At 40.6% G+C, this 20065-nt stretch overlaps 1 protein-coding gene across 3 annotated transcripts; it reads left to right on the forward strand.

The window, feature by feature from the left end:
- The first annotated feature begins 6554 nt into the window (after positions 1–6554).
- Positions 6555–18748, forward strand: LOC117412915 (platelet-activating factor acetylhydrolase 2, cytoplasmic-like). 3 transcript variants are annotated; one of them, XM_058997679.1, is made up of 12 exons: positions 6555–6805; positions 7723–7878; positions 8267–8420; positions 8710–8803; positions 9090–9158; positions 9661–9796; positions 10008–10070; positions 10543–10656; positions 11999–12090; positions 13373–13543; positions 14884–15032; positions 16895–18748. In XM_058997679.1, the coding sequence occupies exons 2-12, from the start codon at positions 7789–7791 to the stop codon at positions 16990–16992; spliced, it is 1230 nt and encodes a 409-aa protein (XP_058853662.1). In that variant the 5' UTR covers positions 6555–6805; positions 7723–7788; the 3' UTR covers positions 16993–18748. The 3 variants fall into 3 exon arrangements, with proteins under 3 accessions (XP_058853662.1, XP_034761952.2, XP_033877433.3); XM_034906061.2 differs by having other exon boundaries at positions 6555–6790; XM_034021542.3 differs by lacking the exon at positions 10008–10070 and having other exon boundaries at positions 6560–6790.
- Positions 18749–20065: the final 1317 nt, after the last annotated feature.

The following is a 20065-nucleotide window of genomic DNA, read 5'->3' on the forward strand; positions in this document are numbered from 1 at the left end:
AGTGTGCAAGGCAGCCTCTTCCTCATGGCGCTCGCCCTCCTCGGAGCGCTGCTTTTTGTTTTACCCGTGATCTCATGGTAGAGCTGGTGCAGCGTCTCAATGAAACAGGCTTGCTACACTACATCTAGAGAGAGCTTTATTTAGTATTGTTGAAAGAGATAACAGAATAGATTTGAAGCGTTGATGTTGTTAATTAAAGTATATAATGCTAACAATTCCAGTGTAGGGTTGTTGTTATTTATATTTATAGTTATATCAATTATCCTAAGCCTTGTATTATTAATCCATAGTTATTTAATATGAATTATAAAACATCAATGGCAAGTCTTGAACAATGGTAAATGTTAATAATCAAATTATATTTATTAAAACAATAATATCCGTAGTTACTGATAATACAAAAACAAAACATTTCATCACAAATATTTCTCTAGAAGGAAATATTAGTCATCTAGTTTTAACAATTACAAGATAATTGACCAATATTACCTGAGCTGGGAGAACCCCTCACTTTATGACAAAGATCATCGCAATTATAAAGATATAGATTTGAAAGATAATATATGGGAGTCCATTCGAAGGAACTGGATAAGCCTGGTATGTATGATTTATTGCCATATGTTGAAATACCGTCAGAGAAGACACTCATAATTTCCACATCATGTTGACGAATATGTACCAGTTGATCATAGTTTTGTGAATAGCAATAGTTGTATAGATCTTGCAGTTTTCAAATCTGTCACATTGCCTCTGTGTCGCTTCAGATGTGTATGGTCATGACGCTGTGGAAATGTATTTGTGGCCCAATGAAAAATTACATCACGTCTGGTGTGTAGAGGCCTTAAGAATGGATGTATAAATCACTACCTTCTGCACAGAACCAACTTGTCTGTTTTAAGACTTCACCATTAAAAGTTAACTAATATAGATTTCTATCATTTATTTGGTTTTGAAATGCCCTCTTATGAAAAGCTCACCCATTATGGTAAAGGTGAATTAGATTTTTTAATGGTAATTTATTTGACGCTGTTAGAGAAAAATATTTTTCGAACGCTGTGTCGGTTCCATTCAACAGGAAGTGTGGCGTGGAAAAGAGTGTAAAAGATATCCGGCAGTTTTATTGTTTATAAATGTTATGAAAAAAATACTACTGTATTCAAAATCTGTCCATTAAAAGAAATATGTAAAAAAATAATAAAAAATTGGCTTGATTTTAAGAATGATGTCATAAAGAATGCTCATAACGACCGTTGCCATGGCCACAGTCACTGCAGCTGGGGTGCAGACAGAAAGCGGGGTTCAGAGGCACTGCAATGGCGACAGGAGTGGAAATGAGAGGTGTGCTGCTGTGCTTCCTCGTTGGGGTCTTTGTGCTGGGTGAGGGGGTGACAGGAGGCATGGGAGACCCCCCGATCCAAAAACAATCAAAACTAACAGAGGATCAGTGAAACCAGCGAATCCAGTGAATCCAACTAGTCCAGTGAAACCAGCGACTCCAGCTAATCCAGTGAAACCAGTGAATCCAACTAATCCAGTGAAACCAGCAAATCCAGTGACTCCAGCTAATCCAGTGAAACCAGCAAATCCAGCGACTCCTGCTAATCCAGTGAAACCAGCAAATCCAGTGAATCCAACTAATCCAGTGAAACCAGCAAATCCAGTTAATCCAGCTAATCCAGTGAAACCAGCAGGTAATAAGAGCCATCTCCAATTGTATGCCTAGATTGATATACAGAGTAAGATCCTATATAGGGCTTGCATAAAGTCACATGTTCGGGATATATAAACACATGCTGTGCCTTATCTAGCCAATGTAGAGTGCTGAATATCAGCACTGGTACAGAACAAGCCCATAGCAACTCTAGACCCCACTGAAGCAATAACAAATACAAATGCTTCAACAGCACAGCCCCCCCCCCCCTTTCTAAATGTTGTTATTGTGTCCCCATGGCTTGTTTAGTCCCGGCACCGAAATTCAACTCTCTGCAACATAGAGATAAGCCACAGCATGTGGACTACATAGCCCAAGCGGCTTAATGCCAGCTCCTGTATACTGTGTTGACAAAGATATGTATTACAACACGGATCTGAAGCAGAAATAAAAAGCAAAGCAGTGAAGCTGGATTCAGTACTGGATTCTCTTTTTCTAATTCATAGTTTTCCCGGTTTGAATTGACCCATGGCCCATGTGAAATGTGAAGCTGGCCAAATATGGCAGACAGTCAATGAAATGGCTGCATGACTGACCCTACTCAGTAATGAGTAGCATCAAGCTTGCTGAATATTGAACAGTGAAATTGCTGTGACATTACACTGTGTCAATGATTGATGGCAATACATCCCGGGTCATATTTACTGTAGGTCTTTGGTTATCTCCATGCTCTTTAATATATGACAGAATCTATGTTATCAGATCACTGTGCCGATCCCCACCCTCTCTCTGCTCTCCCCAGGGATCAAGGGACAGAAGTTTACAGCCTCGGCGAGTCCGGTCTCCACTCCTTGCAGCGTGCAAGACAGCTTCTTCCACATGGCGCTCGTCCTCCTCGGAGCGCTGCTTTTTTTTTTACCCGTGATCTCATGGTAGAGCTGGTGCAGCTTCTCAATGAAACAGGCTTGCTACACTACATCTGCTTCCTGTGTGCCACGGGCTGACCAGAGCACCCCTAACCACAGATATTAAACAGTGTCACTTATCTATGGGGGAGTCACAGTGTGGGTTCAAAGAGAGAGTTGTATTTGGTATTGTTGTAAGAGATTATAATATATTTGAAGAGTTGATGCTGTTTATTGGATTAAAGCACATAGTGCTTACAAATCCAGTAAACCTTCACTAAAATATATTTCTATAATTTATTTGGTTTTGAAATGTCCTCTTTGAAAAACGCACACATTATGGGAAAGGTGAATTTTATTTTGGTAATTTATTTGAAGCTGTTAGAGAACGCTCCTTGCAGATACTTCAGTGCTGTACTTCCGGTCAACTTCCTAAAGTCGCACGACGGAATTGAGTCGCCACTGAAAGCAGGGACTGGTGTGGGATCCTTCAAAAAGCTGCTTGATGAGATTCTGGGATCAATAAGCTACTAACAACCAAACGAGCAGGATGGGCTGAATGGCCTCCTTTCGTTTGTACACTTTTTTATGTTCTTATAAATGCTATAGAAAAATACCATTGAAAATCAAATAGACGTTTAACATAATGTGTGCCTATTTCATATAATTAATTGTACACAAATTGTAAAATTAATTGTACACAATTAGTAAAGCCCTTGAACAGTATTCAACAGTATAACAGACTAGTATAGCAATGAAATGTTTAATCACAATTTGATAAGCAAATCTCCAGATAAATGTAAAAATGTAAGAGTGACACACAGAGGGATGGATGAATGGACAGACAAGACACCTCCCTATATCCTCAGAGTCTGTTATTCTCATTAACATAAGCTAAATAGTGTTATGATCAGGCTTCATGACAATAGGATAAGCAGCTCTCCAGATATATGTATGTATACCACCACCTCCAGTACAAATGTACCACCATCATTGCACTGAGACTACTGAAGCATGATAACTGAGTCTTACAAGAGATGCTTCAACCCATTCAGCAGTGCTGCCACCTAGAGCATACTTAACTCATGCTGTGCAATGAGCAGGTATGGTGCATGCACAACAAGGTATTAACTTAGGTGTACAAACATATGCACCACCACCAATATAAATAGCAAATGACAGGCATCTGTTTCCTAATAAAAAGGCTAGACCTGCAGCCACAGCAAGTGCAACAGCATCTCATCACAAGCACAGTGTCATCAACCAATCACAACAGCAGCAATACACATTTCTAGAGCGCCTTTCATCACAAGGATCCCAAAGAGCTACACACACACACACACACACACACACACAATGAACAATTACACCATTCAATTAAAAGCAGTCTAATATAGAATTTGATCAAACAGAAATGAAAAAAAGAGATTATAAAAAACCAAGAAGCTAGTTTGTAGAAATAGACCAATTAAACACGTCTAAATCTACAAAATGATCAAATTGGAATCAAAAAGAAAAAAACAAACTGTTGAATTGTAAAATTTGAAAACAAAAAATAAGATAAAAAGCCAGTTTGTAAAAAAAACAGTATTAAAAAAATAATAATAATTTTAAAAAAGGACAAAAAGAAAATGCAGTTTTGATTATAAAATAGGACAACAAAGATTTTTTTAAAAAAAGCTATTTTATAAAAACTAAGTTTTCAATTTAGATTTAAAGACAGTAAGAGTCCCGCTTCCCGGACAGGAGAAGAGGTTTCACAGATACAGCTTTCAACACTGTGACGAAGTCTGGGTGTGATTTTTTATTATTATTTAGAGCAGCAGTGAGATTAAAGTCCAGTTTTGATTTGGACGGCCACCATCCAGGTACATTAATGTTTCTATGACTTTGTTACATGCTGTTGTAAATCATTATGGGTCACCAGTCCTATGTTATGGTTAGTATATGGCATGGATATGAATTGGTATCAATAAGGTGCCTAGGTATATAAGGTAGTGGATAGAGCTGGTCAGTGTGTTAAAACAAGGCACATTGGAGCAGCAAGTGAGTTTTTGTCAGTCCAGCTCAGACTTCAGTCGAGCGTTGTGTGTGTCTGCAGGCTGCAGCAGATACCAACCTTTGCAATGGGCTTCTACGGTGCAGTGTAACCCTTATGGAATGAAAATATATTGACAAATATAATGTAGTAAATTACAAAATGTATTATGCAATATATGCCAAAATATTTCAATATCCTTTCGTTGCATAAGGGAACATGGACTGTGCTGACGGAAAAGATATAGTCACGTTGATACTGAGCATGGCAATTCTCTGTCTGCTCCAGGGTCAATGTATACCCATATGTGTGCCAGAAATGGTTGATGAATAAACTTTTTTCTTACACAAACTTGTGAACTTGTTTTGAAATGATCCCACATCCTTACAACAGTTGGCAGTGCAGCACGCAGTCACGACAAGCAGGTTATACAGTTACATAGCAAGCCATTCTTTTTCTGGTGTTCTCACTTCCCCATAGCAAGCTGAATTGTTATATTTAATAACAGTATTTCAAAATTAAATATCAATTTATCAACTTTTAATGCTTCTCAACATTTTCACCTCAGTATCCAATTCTAAAATCTTTTCTACATACTGTATAAAATCATTTGCACTTTTCCCTTATAGGGGATTTCTTCCTTTACAGACTTATCACTATCAATGTCACTTCAACTTTGAGAGTCAGCCATTTCTAATAAACAAAAAAAAACATTAAAATTAAAATATGCCAAAGCAGATCAGCGTCAGGCTGTTGGGGACCATGTGATGCGAGTGTAAAAAGTCACATGATAGCGGGAGAATATAGTTTTATGTCTTAGAATGGATATCCAATGTGTCAATCATTCTGGGGTTGTGGTAGCCTAAAAAGCATTGCAAAATGGTGCGACAGGGGTGGGGGGCTTTTCCCCAAAAAGATATGTGCTTGGCGTTGAACTGTTTGATTGCTCTGTGTATAGGAATCCAGGACCAATTCCGTTACGGAGGCATTTAGTCCGGAACCGGGACTTGACAGTATAAATGGCAGTAGAAAATCTAGGCGGTTTCATATTGCCAGTACAAATTATACTGCCAGTGAAAAAAAAAAAGACACAAGAAAGCTTGGTTTATATTGTATTAGCCTTTTTATTGGTTATTATATTTTTAAAAATACTCTTTTATTGAGATTTTACATTTTTTACATTTACACCCATTCGTTTTTTTCATTCATTTTACATTTCTTTTAAAGATGACATTCATGCATACAGACATACATTTTGTTTTAAAAGCATTTAAAACACATTTAAAAACACCAAGACAATTGTGCTTTATACATGGTTAAAACAGACACAGATTAAAATCGACATGAAAAAAACCTGTGCTGCTTTAAAAGTGACTGGAAAAAAAGAACCATCTATAAAAAACCAGTGCTTGTGAGGGCCGGGGAGTGCTCTCTAAAAAAGTTCAAAAGTGAACATAAAACTATATTACTAAAACAGGGACAGGGGAAAAGGGACAGTGTATAAAACAGTGAGTTAAAATTCTAAAATTTTAAAACACTTAAAATGTAACTTTTAATAGTTTACATTAAAAATCTTAAAGATACATAAAACAAAACAAAACAAAATCAAATAAAACATTCAACGTAAATCAAATAAAAGTCCATAAAACAAACAAAAAGACTACATAAAACCAGGGCACCGTTGAAAAACGGTCATGCCAGCTAAAAAGGGCGGAATGCTGGCATGACAAAATAAATAAAAGGCTTAGCGGTGCCCCGTAGTCCCGCTCCTAGGAGCTAGCGGTTCCAGTTTTTTCCTTTATTCCATCTTCACGTCCTGAATATTTTTAAAAACGTTTTAGATTCAAGTGTTACATTTATTGAAATGTCGGTAGCCGAGTGTTTTATTGAATCTATACTTGCTTACACAGATAACCTATTACGGTCTGTCTTAATTTTTGGAAAGTCCGTTTCCTGACTTTTTATCGAAGTCTGGCCGACGTCCCAACGCTGCTGGGATTTGTAGTTCTGACTGTTCATTTCACCAGTTGGATTACACAACCCGTGCCCTGTTGTTTAACTACACGTCCCATAATCCCCGTCAATTTCATAGTGTGTTTGACGTAACAGTCATTATGCAAAGTTTTAAACACACCTAGGACTATGCCTGCAGGTGGATTGTGGGGTTATAAAGAAAGCCAGCGAAACCGGAGAAGGGTTTGTATATTTTGGGTGCGCTCAACTTCAGTGAGAGCGAGTTTATTTGAAGCAGAGTCTTTTGGTTGGTAACTTACGTTAAGAATAAGTGCAACACGTAGACGTTTAATTTTTGCATATGACTGAACTCGAGCTCGAAGTTAAAAAAAAAAAATGCATCAGTTGTGTTTTATTTTCTAAATCCTTTCTGAAACAATTTCATCACAGTTTAAACAAAGTGGTTAATCATACGGTCTAGTCATTAATGTGTCATTGATGTGTGCGATACATCAGACCCTTTCCTTTGCCGACTGGAATATGTCTTTACAGGGAGAAGAAATACACGTTTCAAAACACCAAGGAATTGCTAAAAAACAAAACAAAACAAAAACCACAGTTCTCCACATCATTAACTCTGTCAATCGGTAGTTCGAACTGCTCCATCATTATTTTAGTAACGATTAAGGGAACCTTTCTCTGTTGAATTTTGAATGCCGAACCCCCAATGTTGTCTTCTCAACATGTTCTTTTTGAATTGTTAATTTTAAACTGGTATGCCAGTAAATACGTCAACGTGCAACGATCAACGATCATTTAGTTGTAGCTACTTCAAAAAAGATGCACGCATTAGTCTAACCATTTGATGAGTCTAACCGTAAATATAAAAATGAAATATTTCAAAAAAAAGTGTGTGACTTTTTATGGACTTTGACCCATTATTGGTAGGTATGCATCCAGTAAATTATGCGACGTTATCTTACAGAACATCTATATATATAGAGAGAGAGAGATGTGTGTGTAACTGAAATTCTCACCCTTTTATAGAAAATAAAAAACAAAAATAAAGGGCCTTGTTCATAAATGATGACACTTGATCCAAAATCAGTGCCAGAGTCTCTGCAAACATTTTTGGTTTAACAAGTGTTTTTATTTCTTGTACTGTTTTTTTACAGCCTTAAAGTACCTACTAAGTGAAGGCAGCTCCGTAGTTCCTGTGTCCTCTGCAGTTCACTCTCACCATGGGCGTCGGGCAGTCTCTGGGGCTGCCGCCGGGTTCAGGACCCCATCAAGTGGGCTGCACTGACGTCATGGCGGACCACACCAGAGAGGTACAGCAGCCAGGGCCGTCCTGGGACCCTCAGTGACACCCACCCACCAACAGGGCTCCTCTAGTGTCCAGTGTGCCTAAAACTGGTCTTCTTGACACTATTAACAAACAGATTTTTTTCCCTTAGGGTTGTCTCAATAATTTAAATGGGCTGTAGCTAATAAAAACATTTCATAAATGATACCTAATGTAAACTATGAACCTCAAGCAACGTCTTGGTGTTCAGAGTACAGCAGTCATTATCAGACAGGTAGATGCCATTACTTATCGAACCATGTAAATTCAGCTTGGCAGCGAACAGGCTAAGTAAGTAAAACTACTGATTTTGAAACCATGGTGTAGGCACTGCACCTCTAATCATATCTAATGATGCTCTGTTTGAATTTCAGGGGAGTTTTTTCCGCCTGTACTACCCCTGCAAGCCAGAAGAGGGCGTGGAGGAGCATCCCCCATGGATCCCCAAGTATGAGTATGTTGTGGGGATGGCAGACTACATGAGCCTCAACAAGAGATGGTGTGTCCCCCTGCTGAACCTTGCATTCGGTAAGGGGGGTGGTGGTAGTCAAAATGAAGGCTTGCTTACAGCTGTTATATCTAATGAAACAATTCCACAAACTGTACCTGTCATGCACTTCCATCCACTATGTAGGTCACTGTAGTATTGAAAGAAACACATAGGCAGGATGGGTTTGGTTATTCCTTATAAAGTAGTTGGTATTGAAGCAATGCATAAGGGAGTTCAGCAGGACAGAGCTCTTCACTGCTCCCTGTTTGTCTCTAAGGGATTTCAGCAGGACAGAGCTCCTCACTGCTCCCTGTTTGTCCCTCGCAGGGTCGCTCCGGGTGCCTGTCAGCTGGAACGCTCCCGTGATTCCCGGACGCAGGTTCCCACTCATCATCTTCTCCCACGGCCTGGGAGCTTTCCGGTGAGTGAAGGGAGGGAATCTGATTCCCTATTCAAATTCGTACCGCGTGGAAAATCCAACATCAAACCTGAATTTGTACATTTGGTTTTGGAACATTAACATCAATTTTTGATCAGATGTCTGATTTGATCAGATGTCTGATTTGTAGAGTAGAACACATTCTCTTCAGTAGCCGTGGGAGAGCTGTGAATGAAGGAGGGAGGGTTCTAGTTGACATGCAGTCTCTGTGAGTCGGGTCGGGTGTCACTAGCAGACAGTGGTTCTCACGCCTCCTCTTGTGTTGTAGAACTCTGTACTCTGCCGTGTGTCTGGCGATGGCTTCACACGGCTTCCTAGTGGCTGCAGTGGAGCACAGGTAAGAATTCAAACTTGGCACAGGTCTGAATTATCCCAGTGGTCACATCTAATGAGTTCTTCATCATGTATAGTCACTATGTATCTTTTTTTCATTTTCGATGCTGATCATTTTAGAATCTCATCTTGCAATCATTTAAACCCTCACCCTGGGTAAGGGCGTCTGCTAAGAAGTAAATAATAATAATAATAATAATAATAATTGACACTATCGGGCAATACAAAATATTTTCTTGATAGCAGCCTGTTAACAGTATGTTTTGCACAGATGCACTCACAGTCATAGTTGTGTGCTTATAATCTTTTCATTAACTCTTTACAGCTGTAGAGTTGTAGAGGCTATTTCACTTATTCGACTGCCCTCATAACTACAGTACTCCATGAATGCTCTCGGATAGAATATTCAATATTGGCCAGATGTATGTATGGTGTTTGGTGTTGCTGTGTAATCGTAACGAAGAGCTGGATGAAGGGGTAACTGGTTGGTGTGTCCCTGCTTTCAGAGACCAATCAGCCTGTGCCACCTACCACTACCAGAAGGGACCCCCAGAGTCTCCCCACGACCCCCTGCACGAGGAGTGGGTTCATTACCGCAGACTGGAGCAGGGAGAGAAGAAGTTCAAACTGCGGAACTGCCAGGTACTGTAAGGATGAAACCGAGACAGCAGCAGTTCTTTTGTATATTAACGAAAATAAACAGATAACAGTGCATTTTTAAAACAGAAAGCTATCACAAAACAAAATATACCACCCATAATCTTTTAATCTTGTAGTTAATAACAGGAAACAACACATAATTACAAAGATATGTCATAGCAAACATTTCCCCTTTGTTTGCTACAAAATGGAGCCTGGTCATGTGACCTCCAAAACACAAACAGGGCTTCAGACAGAAAGACAAGAACAGAGGGGGGTAAGTAAGGTTTTTTCTCTTCCAATTTACCAGCTTTATTAATAATGCAACACAAAGTAACGATATTTCTGTTTTTATGTATTTGAGTTTAGTCTGTACAGTTAAACGGATTAAGAATGGGAAATGGGTGATATGAACCGATACTTAGGAAAAATAAAATGAGACAACAGCATGTGTAGAAAGCTCTTTGCTAAGTCTACAGAAGCTGAATGCATTAGAATAAGTTAAATGTAACATTTTCTCTTTTTAAAGAATCTATTCGAGCATAGTAATCGGCAAATTTGATCAGAAATGAACTTGTGTCTAGAGTCCTCACGATTCATATAATTCGGTCAATTCACCTTCAGTTCAGACAGTAAATTGTGCAAGTAGTAAATTTTACTGCATAAGGGCCTTCAATAATTCCTTCTCAGTATTCACAGTTTTGTACTGCTGAAGTAAAGGACTGACTGATTGATTGTTTGATTGGCAGGTTCACCAGCGAGTGGAGGAGTGTGTGCGGGCGCTGGACCTCCTGAGTGACATTAACAGTGGGAAGAGCATCCCTGATACCCTGCAGTGTCACTTCGACCTGGCCAGCCTCAAGGTATAGGGCAGGGGCTTGTTTCTATACAGGGTGTTCCAATATGCAGTCGCCTTGCTCTCTGTTAAACTGGGTGGCCACACCCACTTGACAACCTGCATTAACATGATCTTCGCTTAAAGACACCTGAAAGAAATTGAGACACATCCAGTATTAACAATGATGCCTGACTGATGAGACACGCTGTGCTGTTAAGAATATATAATATATAATAATACAAAAATAATAACTTTTTAAAACCTAAAATGATGCGGGTGCCAGTTTTCTTAGGTCTCCAATCCATTGTAGTGATTGAAAGATTAAAAATGCTGCCAACATACCAAAAGAAACTGGGCACTGGTCTCCTTTACCAGCCTGCCTGGTCGACAGTGAACACAGACCAGCCACGTGACCTGCATTTCGTGGGTCAGACCCGCCAATTGACATTAAAACCCGCAGACCCGCGACAGTCATTGTACAAGGTCACTGTTTGGGTGCTGTGAAAAACTGAAGTTAGCCTCTATCAACATGATTGTATGTACACTCCATTCATTATTGGTTTTTAATTCAAGGATCAAATGATATAATTTTAAATGAGCCAATGTTGTGGTTTTCTTTCTTTTATTGATTTGAAATGTAATTCATTAGTTCGATTAGATTAATCATTGTCCAAAATTCTCGAGGAAGGGGGATACCTGGCCCAACGCATTCCAGTTGATGAAGGTTGGGATCGATGGCTCAGTTGGTGGACACTGTTTCCCAACACATCCATGATATCAGTCATTCCTGCTCAAGTGCACCAAACCCTGGGGAGGCGTTTCCTCTCTTTGTGGGTGACGATGCATGCTGTCAGCAGCATGTGACTGAGATCATGATGGCAGGGCAGGTGCTGTGCATTCTGAAGAGGAGCTGTGAAACTCATGACCCTCACATGGTGGCAGAGTCAGAAGAGGAGGAAAATGCCTATTTTGATCACTTTTTTTGTGGGTATGACCAGCCCTTATAAACTTTTCCCATCATAAAATGCTTAGGAAAGTGTAATAAAGCATAGTGAAAGGATGATAAAGCCCAGAGAGGGATAGTCATGGTAAGCTATGGTAAATGCATAATATAACCATGGAAAAAGCACTGCTGAATTACTGTGAAAATTTACAGTAGTACTGTTGTGGTTAGACAGATACAGTTATTATAATTGTTAACCTTGTTTCCAATTAAGAAATAATGCCATGACCTCCGTAATTGTTTAGAGGGGCAAGCCCCCATGTTGGTCCCCTCCAGCTGGAGTTGCCCTCTTCAGTTTTGATCGGTGAGTTCTTTGCTCTTCAGTGTGTTTGATGGCTTGTGTGTGTGTGTTTGCTGCTCTCAGGACTGCGTGGATCTGCAGCAGGTGGGGGTGATGGGACACTCGTTTGGGGGAGCAACCTCTCTGGTGGCCCTTGTCAAGGATGCCCGGTTCAGGTGAGTCTCCAGCTCCTCCCGTAATGCTCGCAGCCTCCCATGACATAGGCCACCCAGTGAATACATTGAAATGTTGTACTCCTTACATTCACCACTTACAATTAAAACCACATTTTTTCTCCTCCTTTTTTTATTTGTTTCATTACATTTTGTATTTTTAATTTAATGGTTTAATCAGTGGTTGAAGCACTTTGGGATCCTTGTGATGAAAGGTGCTATAGAAATGTGAATTGTACTGTAGTGTAAATGGAGATTGTAAATTATTACAAAACTGTAGAGCCAAACCACTATTTTCATGTATAAAATGGTTTTCAGGCATCAGGGTCATTGAGAGAGGATATTTGCTTGGGCTCTCCTAAAGCAATTTGTCCTGATAGTCAGATTTCAACTGAAAATGTGGAAATAAATAATACCTGGCAGATCCCATGATTAGTGTTGTGCAGCTGTAATAAATAGGGTGTATTTTCTTAACCAGTGAATACATTTTTTTTTTTTAATAAGTGAATATTAAAATGTAAAGCTTCTAATGTTTTGCTGTTTACAGCATGATAACATTCTACTTGATTTTCCCCCAATTTCCCTGTACTCCAGACGCTAGCCAGATTTAAAAAGTTATACCTAAAAATGTATATATATATATATATATATATATATATAAAACAGTAACAATATGAAACAGAGGACTAGGTTGAGTAAGTTTGTATTCTTCAAATGATTTCCTTCCTCTGAGAATGTGCCGTTCAGTTTGTTGGGTCTCCGAGCTTCGTCCCTGTTGTGCAGGTGTCTGACCCCTCTCTCCCTGCTCCCTGTCTGCTCTGCGCAGGTGTGCAGGTGTCTGACCCCTCTCTCCCTGCTCCCTGTCAGCTCTGTGTAGGTGTGCAGGTGTCTGACCCCGCTCTCTCCCTGCTCCCTGTCTGCTCTGCGCAGGTGTCTGACCCCTCTCTCCCTGCTCCCTGTCTGCTCTGCGCAGGTGTGCAGGTGTCTGACCCCTCTCTCCCTGCTCCGTCTGCTCTGCGCAGGTGTGCAGGTGTCTGACCCCTCTCTCCCTGCTCCCTGTCAGCTCTGTGTAGGTGTGCAGGTGTCTGACCCCGCTCTCTCCCTGCTCCCTGTCTGCTCTGCGCAGGTGTGCAGGTGTCTGACCCCTTTCTCTCCCTGCTCCCTGTCAGCTCTGTGTAGGTGTGCAGGTGTCTGACCCCGCTCTCTCCCTGCTCCCTGTCTGCTCTGCGCAGGTGTGCAGGTGTCTGACCCCTTTCTCTCCCTGCTCCCTGTTTGCTCTGCGCAGGTGTGCCGTTGCTCTGGATGCCTGGATGTTCCCCATCGAGAATGAGCTCTACCCCCAGGTGAGGCGGCCGGTCTTCTTCATCAACACCGAGAGCTTCCAGACCACAGACAGCGTGGGCAAGATGAGCCGCCTGCTCGCAGCCTGCAGCCCAAGCCGGATCATCACAGTGCTGTAGGCTTCTCTAAATTCACCTAGCATGTCCGAGCTACAGACCAATTTCTTTAACGCGTTCCGATGCCAAAACTATCTAAAATTCAAGCTTTTCGTCCACAACCAGCAAAAAGAAAATGAAGCCAAATAGTAAAAAGTCTCTACCCTGCAGGCAGCATTCTGCAGCAGGTGGTGGCAAACTTTTGACTAGAAATGTTTTCCATTGAATCTTAAAGACATTGAAAAAGAATTCCACGAAACGTTCGGCACTGAATTCGTTTCTTTTAGTATTTCTAATTCAGCACTCTTGAATGTGTAATAGTTCCGCGTGACCTTGAGTGGTACCGCATCCATCACATGAACACTGCCAGCTGCTTCAATTGCAGAGGACTGTGCCAGTGGCAGCCGCAATCCCAGCTTCCAGTTCCTCTTCATTTTCACCTGACAGTTTTCAGAGATGCTGGCAGCTGGGTGGTTTATTACTTCATTCAGGAAGTTAAAGTTGCTACCTGATAATGTTGTGACCCCAGTTCTGTAGAAATGTATATTAAAACCTCTAGTTTACCACTGTATTTTGCAAGGTACTTTCGCAGTTTTCTCATTGTTACCATGGTTTGCCCTATTTTATAATATGCTTTACAGTGCCTACCTTTTCACTGTGCTTTATTACACTTTGATAGGCTTTTACAATGGGAAACTGGGGACTCTGCTGAAATGGCTTGTACGACTGCCACATGCAGTACAAATTTAAAAATAGAATTATTTAAACAATGGAAATAAATATATCCAAATTGCACGACTAAACCCAATGCCCCTACACAGTGTTGAGTAGTAAGAAGCAGATACATTTCCAGTAAAAGCCAGTAATGTGAACCCAGTGTGAAAGCACATGGTTAGTTTGAGTGATGTTTGTGGTACAGTATTAGCATTGCTGAGTTCAGCATACTGCAGTGACTGTACTGAAAGCACAGCACATGCAGGCATAGCTCATCAAAGAATGAAGCTACAGTAAAGCATTGTTAAAACCATGACGCAGTACAGTAAGTACTGTACACAATGATGAACTACTGAGTTACTGTGCAAATGCATCATGAAATACAAAATAATAAAGTATATGAAACTTGAGAAGTGAAAAAATTAACAGCATAAAAAAACTGCTGCCTCTGACAATTGTTATAGCGCCACTCTTCAAATATTATGGTTTATTTATCATTTAAATAAGGGTAATTTATCCTTTATTAAAAAGTCCGAAATGAAAAAAAAATTGTTACCAATTTTGTAACATTGTCCGTTTTGACTTTCCTAAAAATATAAATGTCCTGGGGTCTAACCTTTGCCCTTTTCCCTGTCCCCTTCACCAGCGGGACGGTGCATAAGAGCCACACTGACTTCTCGTTCCTGACGGGGGCGCTGCTGAGCAGATTTGTCGAGACCAGGGGCAGGCTAGAGGCCGAGAAGGTTCTGGAGATCACCACCAGGGCGGCGCTAGCGTTCCTGCACAGACACCTGGGTAAGGACTGCGATAAGCAGGATTGCAATCCAGATCACTTGTATGAGATGGTCTCTACAGGCTGCTTGTGCAGTGGTCATTATTGAGTGCAGCATGTGCTTTAGAATACACTTGTCTATACGATAGTCTTACATTTTTACATGTCATCCAGAACTATTAAACACTCAACTGTGCTAAATTTAGAAATGCTAAAAGAAACTTCATAAATTCAGTGACAAACATTTCAAAGTATATCTAGAGAATTACTTTTCCAGTTTTGATAAAACTTGCTGAGGGCTTTCTTCAACACAAGTTATTGTTGTGTATGGAGACAAGCTATCTGTTCTATTTTCCACAGTTCTATTTTAACACATATAGTCGTGTGCAGATGTATTAGAACACCCCATTGCTTCTGTACTGTGATTTGTTGGACGTATGAAATCAAACCACTGGAACTGAAAATCCTGGAAAATTGTCAGGCAACAGGCAAATTAGTGATTGTCTGAATTAACTGATGGCTTTAATAGGCCACACATGCCATTAATTAAAAAATAGTAAGAGAAAAAGAACACATAGCCACAAATGAAAATGCATGAGACTTCTCAGAAGTTTACGTTCTCATGTTACCAATGGATCTAGTATTGAATTTACTGGTGTGGTGGATGAATATTGCTGACATGTCCCAGTACTTGTTGGAGGGTGCTGGGTGGCACAGTGGGTTAATGCACCCACATGTCCAGTTTATGTTCACCCCACATGTAACTAACATGCAGCATACTCTTGTATTGTTGAAAACGTGATGGGTTATGTAACTCAAATCACTTGGCTTGGCAGCCCTTAAAATGTCATGTTGTCTTAGAGCAGTGTGGTGGAGACAGGATCACAGTTAAGAGGGAAAGCACCGCCTGGGATGCAGGAAATGAAATCCACATGGAAACAGTGTACTCGGCCATGGAGCTAAAAACAGACTGCGCTGCATGGGTTATTAGAGTAATCTTTATCAGGGAGTGTGAGATAGGCTAGGTGTCTGAGATAAGGTTGGAAAAATGTGCAGAATTGTTTATTTTGCACGAGGCTTGTAAAAGTTTACCGCATTATACCACAGTAAAAACTCAGGCAAGAGTGGTAAAAAGCATGCCCAAAATAAATGCATAGCGAAAGCATGGCGAGCTGCAAAATCACCATGCCTTTACATGCATTGCTCTGTAAAAACACATGCAGTTGAAGCTTATTACAGGGTAGGTACCTTTTTTTACAATGATTCTGAGCATCATCCATAACCATTACACTCTCAACAGGGAATGTATTAAGTTTCTGTTAGTGTTCTGTTTCTCCAAGATTTAATTTGAAGTGCACTTCATCATTCTTAAAGGAGTCCCATGAGACTGGTCTTTCAACCCTGAGTAGTAATGCAGTGAAGAAGGAGGAAAGGTCCAGGTCTAATTGGAATCAGGATGCAGCAGCATGGCCAGGTGAAAGCCCTGCCTGTGCACAGGTCTGTGGGGGGAGTGGGGTTCAATTCCTCCCTGCAGAGACACGTGGGAATGTGGCTGGAGAGATGATTCATTAGGCTCCAGTCACAGGGTATAAACAGGGTGTTAATGGTGTTGGTGCTAGGGAAGGTGAAGGTGTGTATCGGTGTACTGTGGGTGTTTAGGGGAGTTTTGTGAAGCCGTGTTTCACTGTAAGCCACTCTGCCTGAAACCACAGGGTAAAGTGGCTGGCAACTAGGATTCTACAGCCTTGGATAATACCAGTGGCATTCTGATACAGAAACACTAAAAGAAACTTCAATTCAATGACAAACATTTCGGCTAGAAGTGTTTCTCAGCACCGTTTATAACCGAACTGTAACCGTGTTCACTCTTCTCCTTTTTTTTTAGATCTGGAAGCAGACTTTGACCAGTGGGATGCCCTGGTTGAAGGCAAAGGGGATGATGATGTCATTCCTAATGCCCCTTCCTGCCTGAGCAGCCTATGAGGGAGCACCTCCTCTTGTGATTCCTCGTTCCAATTGGTCACTCTTGAAAGGACAGTCCCCAGCCTGTCTATATCACAGGCAGCCCTTGTTTCTGTGTGGAGAGTCAGCGCACTCCCTCCCCCTCATGAAGACACACAGAATTTGCAGTGAAAGGATGCCACAGTCTGAGATCAGTCCTGCTCAGATTTACAATGGAATACAGTTCCGTGGTGTGTGTTTGCCACATCACCTGGCTTTCCATGCAAAGAAAGAAAGAGAAAGAAATACGGTAGTTAGTGTAGCTTCAGGGACACAAGCTTCCTCCCCATTGAAACCAGCTTTCAGCTGTTGAACTGTGTGAGCCTGTGGCATCTGATAGGACATGAGTGGATGACTAAGAGTTTTCAATTGGTGACCCGCAAATTGACATTAAAACCTGCAGACCCGCGACAGTCATTGTACAACCTGCAAAAGAAATCTGATGTGTAAGATCACTGTGTGGGTGATGTGTGTACCCTTCATACACTGACGGGTTCCTAACTCAAGTTGCAAATTATATCATTTTAAACGTATCATTTTAAAAATTATATCATTTTAAATGAACCAATGATGTTGTTTTCTTTTGTTGATTGGAAAGTGGACCACTCCTGCTGCAATGGACTCCTTGGTTTCTATTTGAATTGTATACTGGAGAAGAATGTGTGCACCCTTGGAATTGGCACACAGTTACAGACCAGTCAACTCATTTCCAAAGCAGCCCAACAGCTTCAGCAAAAGCAGGAGGCTTTATGCCAACAGATTTTTTTTTCTATATAAAGTTATACTTCAAATACCCTCAAATCAACAAAAAGGGGCTCTTGATATATTGCATGGGTGTTTTTTTTTTTTTTTTTGTAAGTTGCATTATGGATTGTGTGCTGTTTGAGCTACTGTTTGAGTACAAGCACAGATTCAGTAGCTCTGCTAAGCTGTACTAAGGTTAGACTTTCATACAGCATACAGCCCTCTCTTTTAGATACTGGTATAGGAGAAAATATACAAAGAAAACCCTAATGATAAAACATTGTGATTTTATTGAATTACTGAAAGTTGTAAATATTAATCAATTCCCCCCAAAAAACAGTCGATGGTGTTCAATAGCACAGCTGGGCCAAGGTCAGTCTGGTTCATGCAGTTCTGTTTTCTTTATGGGTGTAACCGGTGCTATTCACAGAACATCCACAAGGTGGCGCCCGTGCTCAATCCCTTCTCTGATGGAGACTTCATTGGCTCTTCAGCCCAGGTGATGTCATAATCCACCAGTCAGCAGACCTGTTTAGGAACCCTTTGGAGTTCTGAGGTAAAGAGAAAGAATCTGCCTGCAGCACCTTCACCAGTTTAGACTGTAGCATGCTCTGCAGGACTGAATCTGTCTTGATCCCTTCATTCACTGTGGAATTGGCTTTTTGTTCATATTGCAATAACAACTATAAATAACAAAAAACGTCAGGTCACATATCTCTCCTCCTTAAATGTGCCAAAGAATGTCCTAAAGAAGCTTGATTAAAATGAGATAAGCCATTCTCCAGATATCCCTATGATATCCCCCCATCCCCATGGCTGGATAATAAATCTGTTTTTTTTCTTTTGTTTTACTGTTTTTATTGTACTTATTGTTTTATTGTACCAGTATTAAATGTTTTTCTTTGTTGTTAAGTGCCTTGAAATGGCTTGCCATGAAAGGGGCTTTATAAATACCTTTTGATTTGATTAAAGGGGATAGACTTTTTAAAATGATGTTCTTCTTGTAATAATGACATTGAAAGACACTGCAGTGTGTTCATGCAGAGCATTTTACGATCTGTTAGATGTGCAAGTGAACTGTGTAGTTTAGATTTGACAGGCGAAAGCTGAATGCTTTCATGAACGGTGCTTTTGTTATCAAAGCCAGCTCTTTAAATGAAATTAAAATAGGTGTTTTCAGTAAATGTCACTTTTTATTGTTTTCTAAGTAAAAATACATTATTACTGTTTTCTTTTTCTTCGTTAGAGCCATTCCATTCTCAGCTCTCCAGCGCTGTCATTACCAGCACCTCAGTATTGAACACTAGTCTAAACGCTCCATTCTCAGCTCTCCAGTGAATATTAAAGCTGGATGTCTTTTTTGTCTCTGGTAAGCAGCCCTGTAAACCATCTCAAATGGCTGTCTGAAATCTGGCCTATACCTGTGCAGCTGTGAACCCAATTATCTCTAGAACGGTAGAGCCTTCATGGTTGCTAAGCGCTTGTTGTCAGGGGAACCGATTCCCAAAGACTGCTTGTTCGACAATAAATCTATTATAATCTTTTTAAGGTCATTAAATACGTGCCTTTTATAATATTTTTTTGAATAACCAGAACTGCCTCATACAAACATGTGCTGTGCCTTCTCCTGCATAAATTAAACTGTTTTATTTTACTAATTTACAAGATTATCCTTCAACACACTTCATCTGGATCGTCATTATTTGATCAGTCTATAACTGATAATAAACCACAACTGGATTTTTAGAGCACTTTACAGCACTGGGGGGGGATGACACCTCCCTGGATTGTATCCCTAGATTAGACAAAAAATACAAGCAGCTGGTGAAATCCAGATGGATTTCCCAGTGCTGTACAGGGGCGGTTGTTGTCTGGTGAAGCCGTGCCATGCAGGCAGGCTGGTGTGGGTGGCTCTATCTTTAGCTCCCAGGCTGACACAGACTGTGTGGCTGCTTCCTCACCTTCCCGTCTGTGTGGTGGCAGAGAGAGCTGAGCATGATACTGGAGCCAGGGATAAGAGATGAGGGATAAGAGAATCAAAGAGCTTACACAGAGACAGCTCTCTCTCTCTCCCTCCCTCCCTCCCTCCTCTCTCTCACTTCTGCAATATATACCGATATTTCTGCTAAAATATCTTCCATCTCTTTAATCAAGAAACCTTCTTTTTCTACCTAGCTTGAGAGGTTTGTCTGTATCTTATACAATGGAGAATGGGGCAACTCTGTCTTTCCAATTTACCTCGTGTCCCCCACAATCAATCGGTGCAGTCAATATAACAGAAACATGAAATATCAGAGTCTGCATGGGTCTC

Source organism: Acipenser ruthenus, chromosome 23 (assembly GCF_902713425.1).
Source record: "Acipenser ruthenus chromosome 23, fAciRut3.2 maternal haplotype, whole genome shotgun sequence".
Lineage (NCBI taxonomy): Eukaryota > Metazoa > Chordata > Actinopteri > Acipenseriformes > Acipenseridae > Acipenser > Acipenser ruthenus.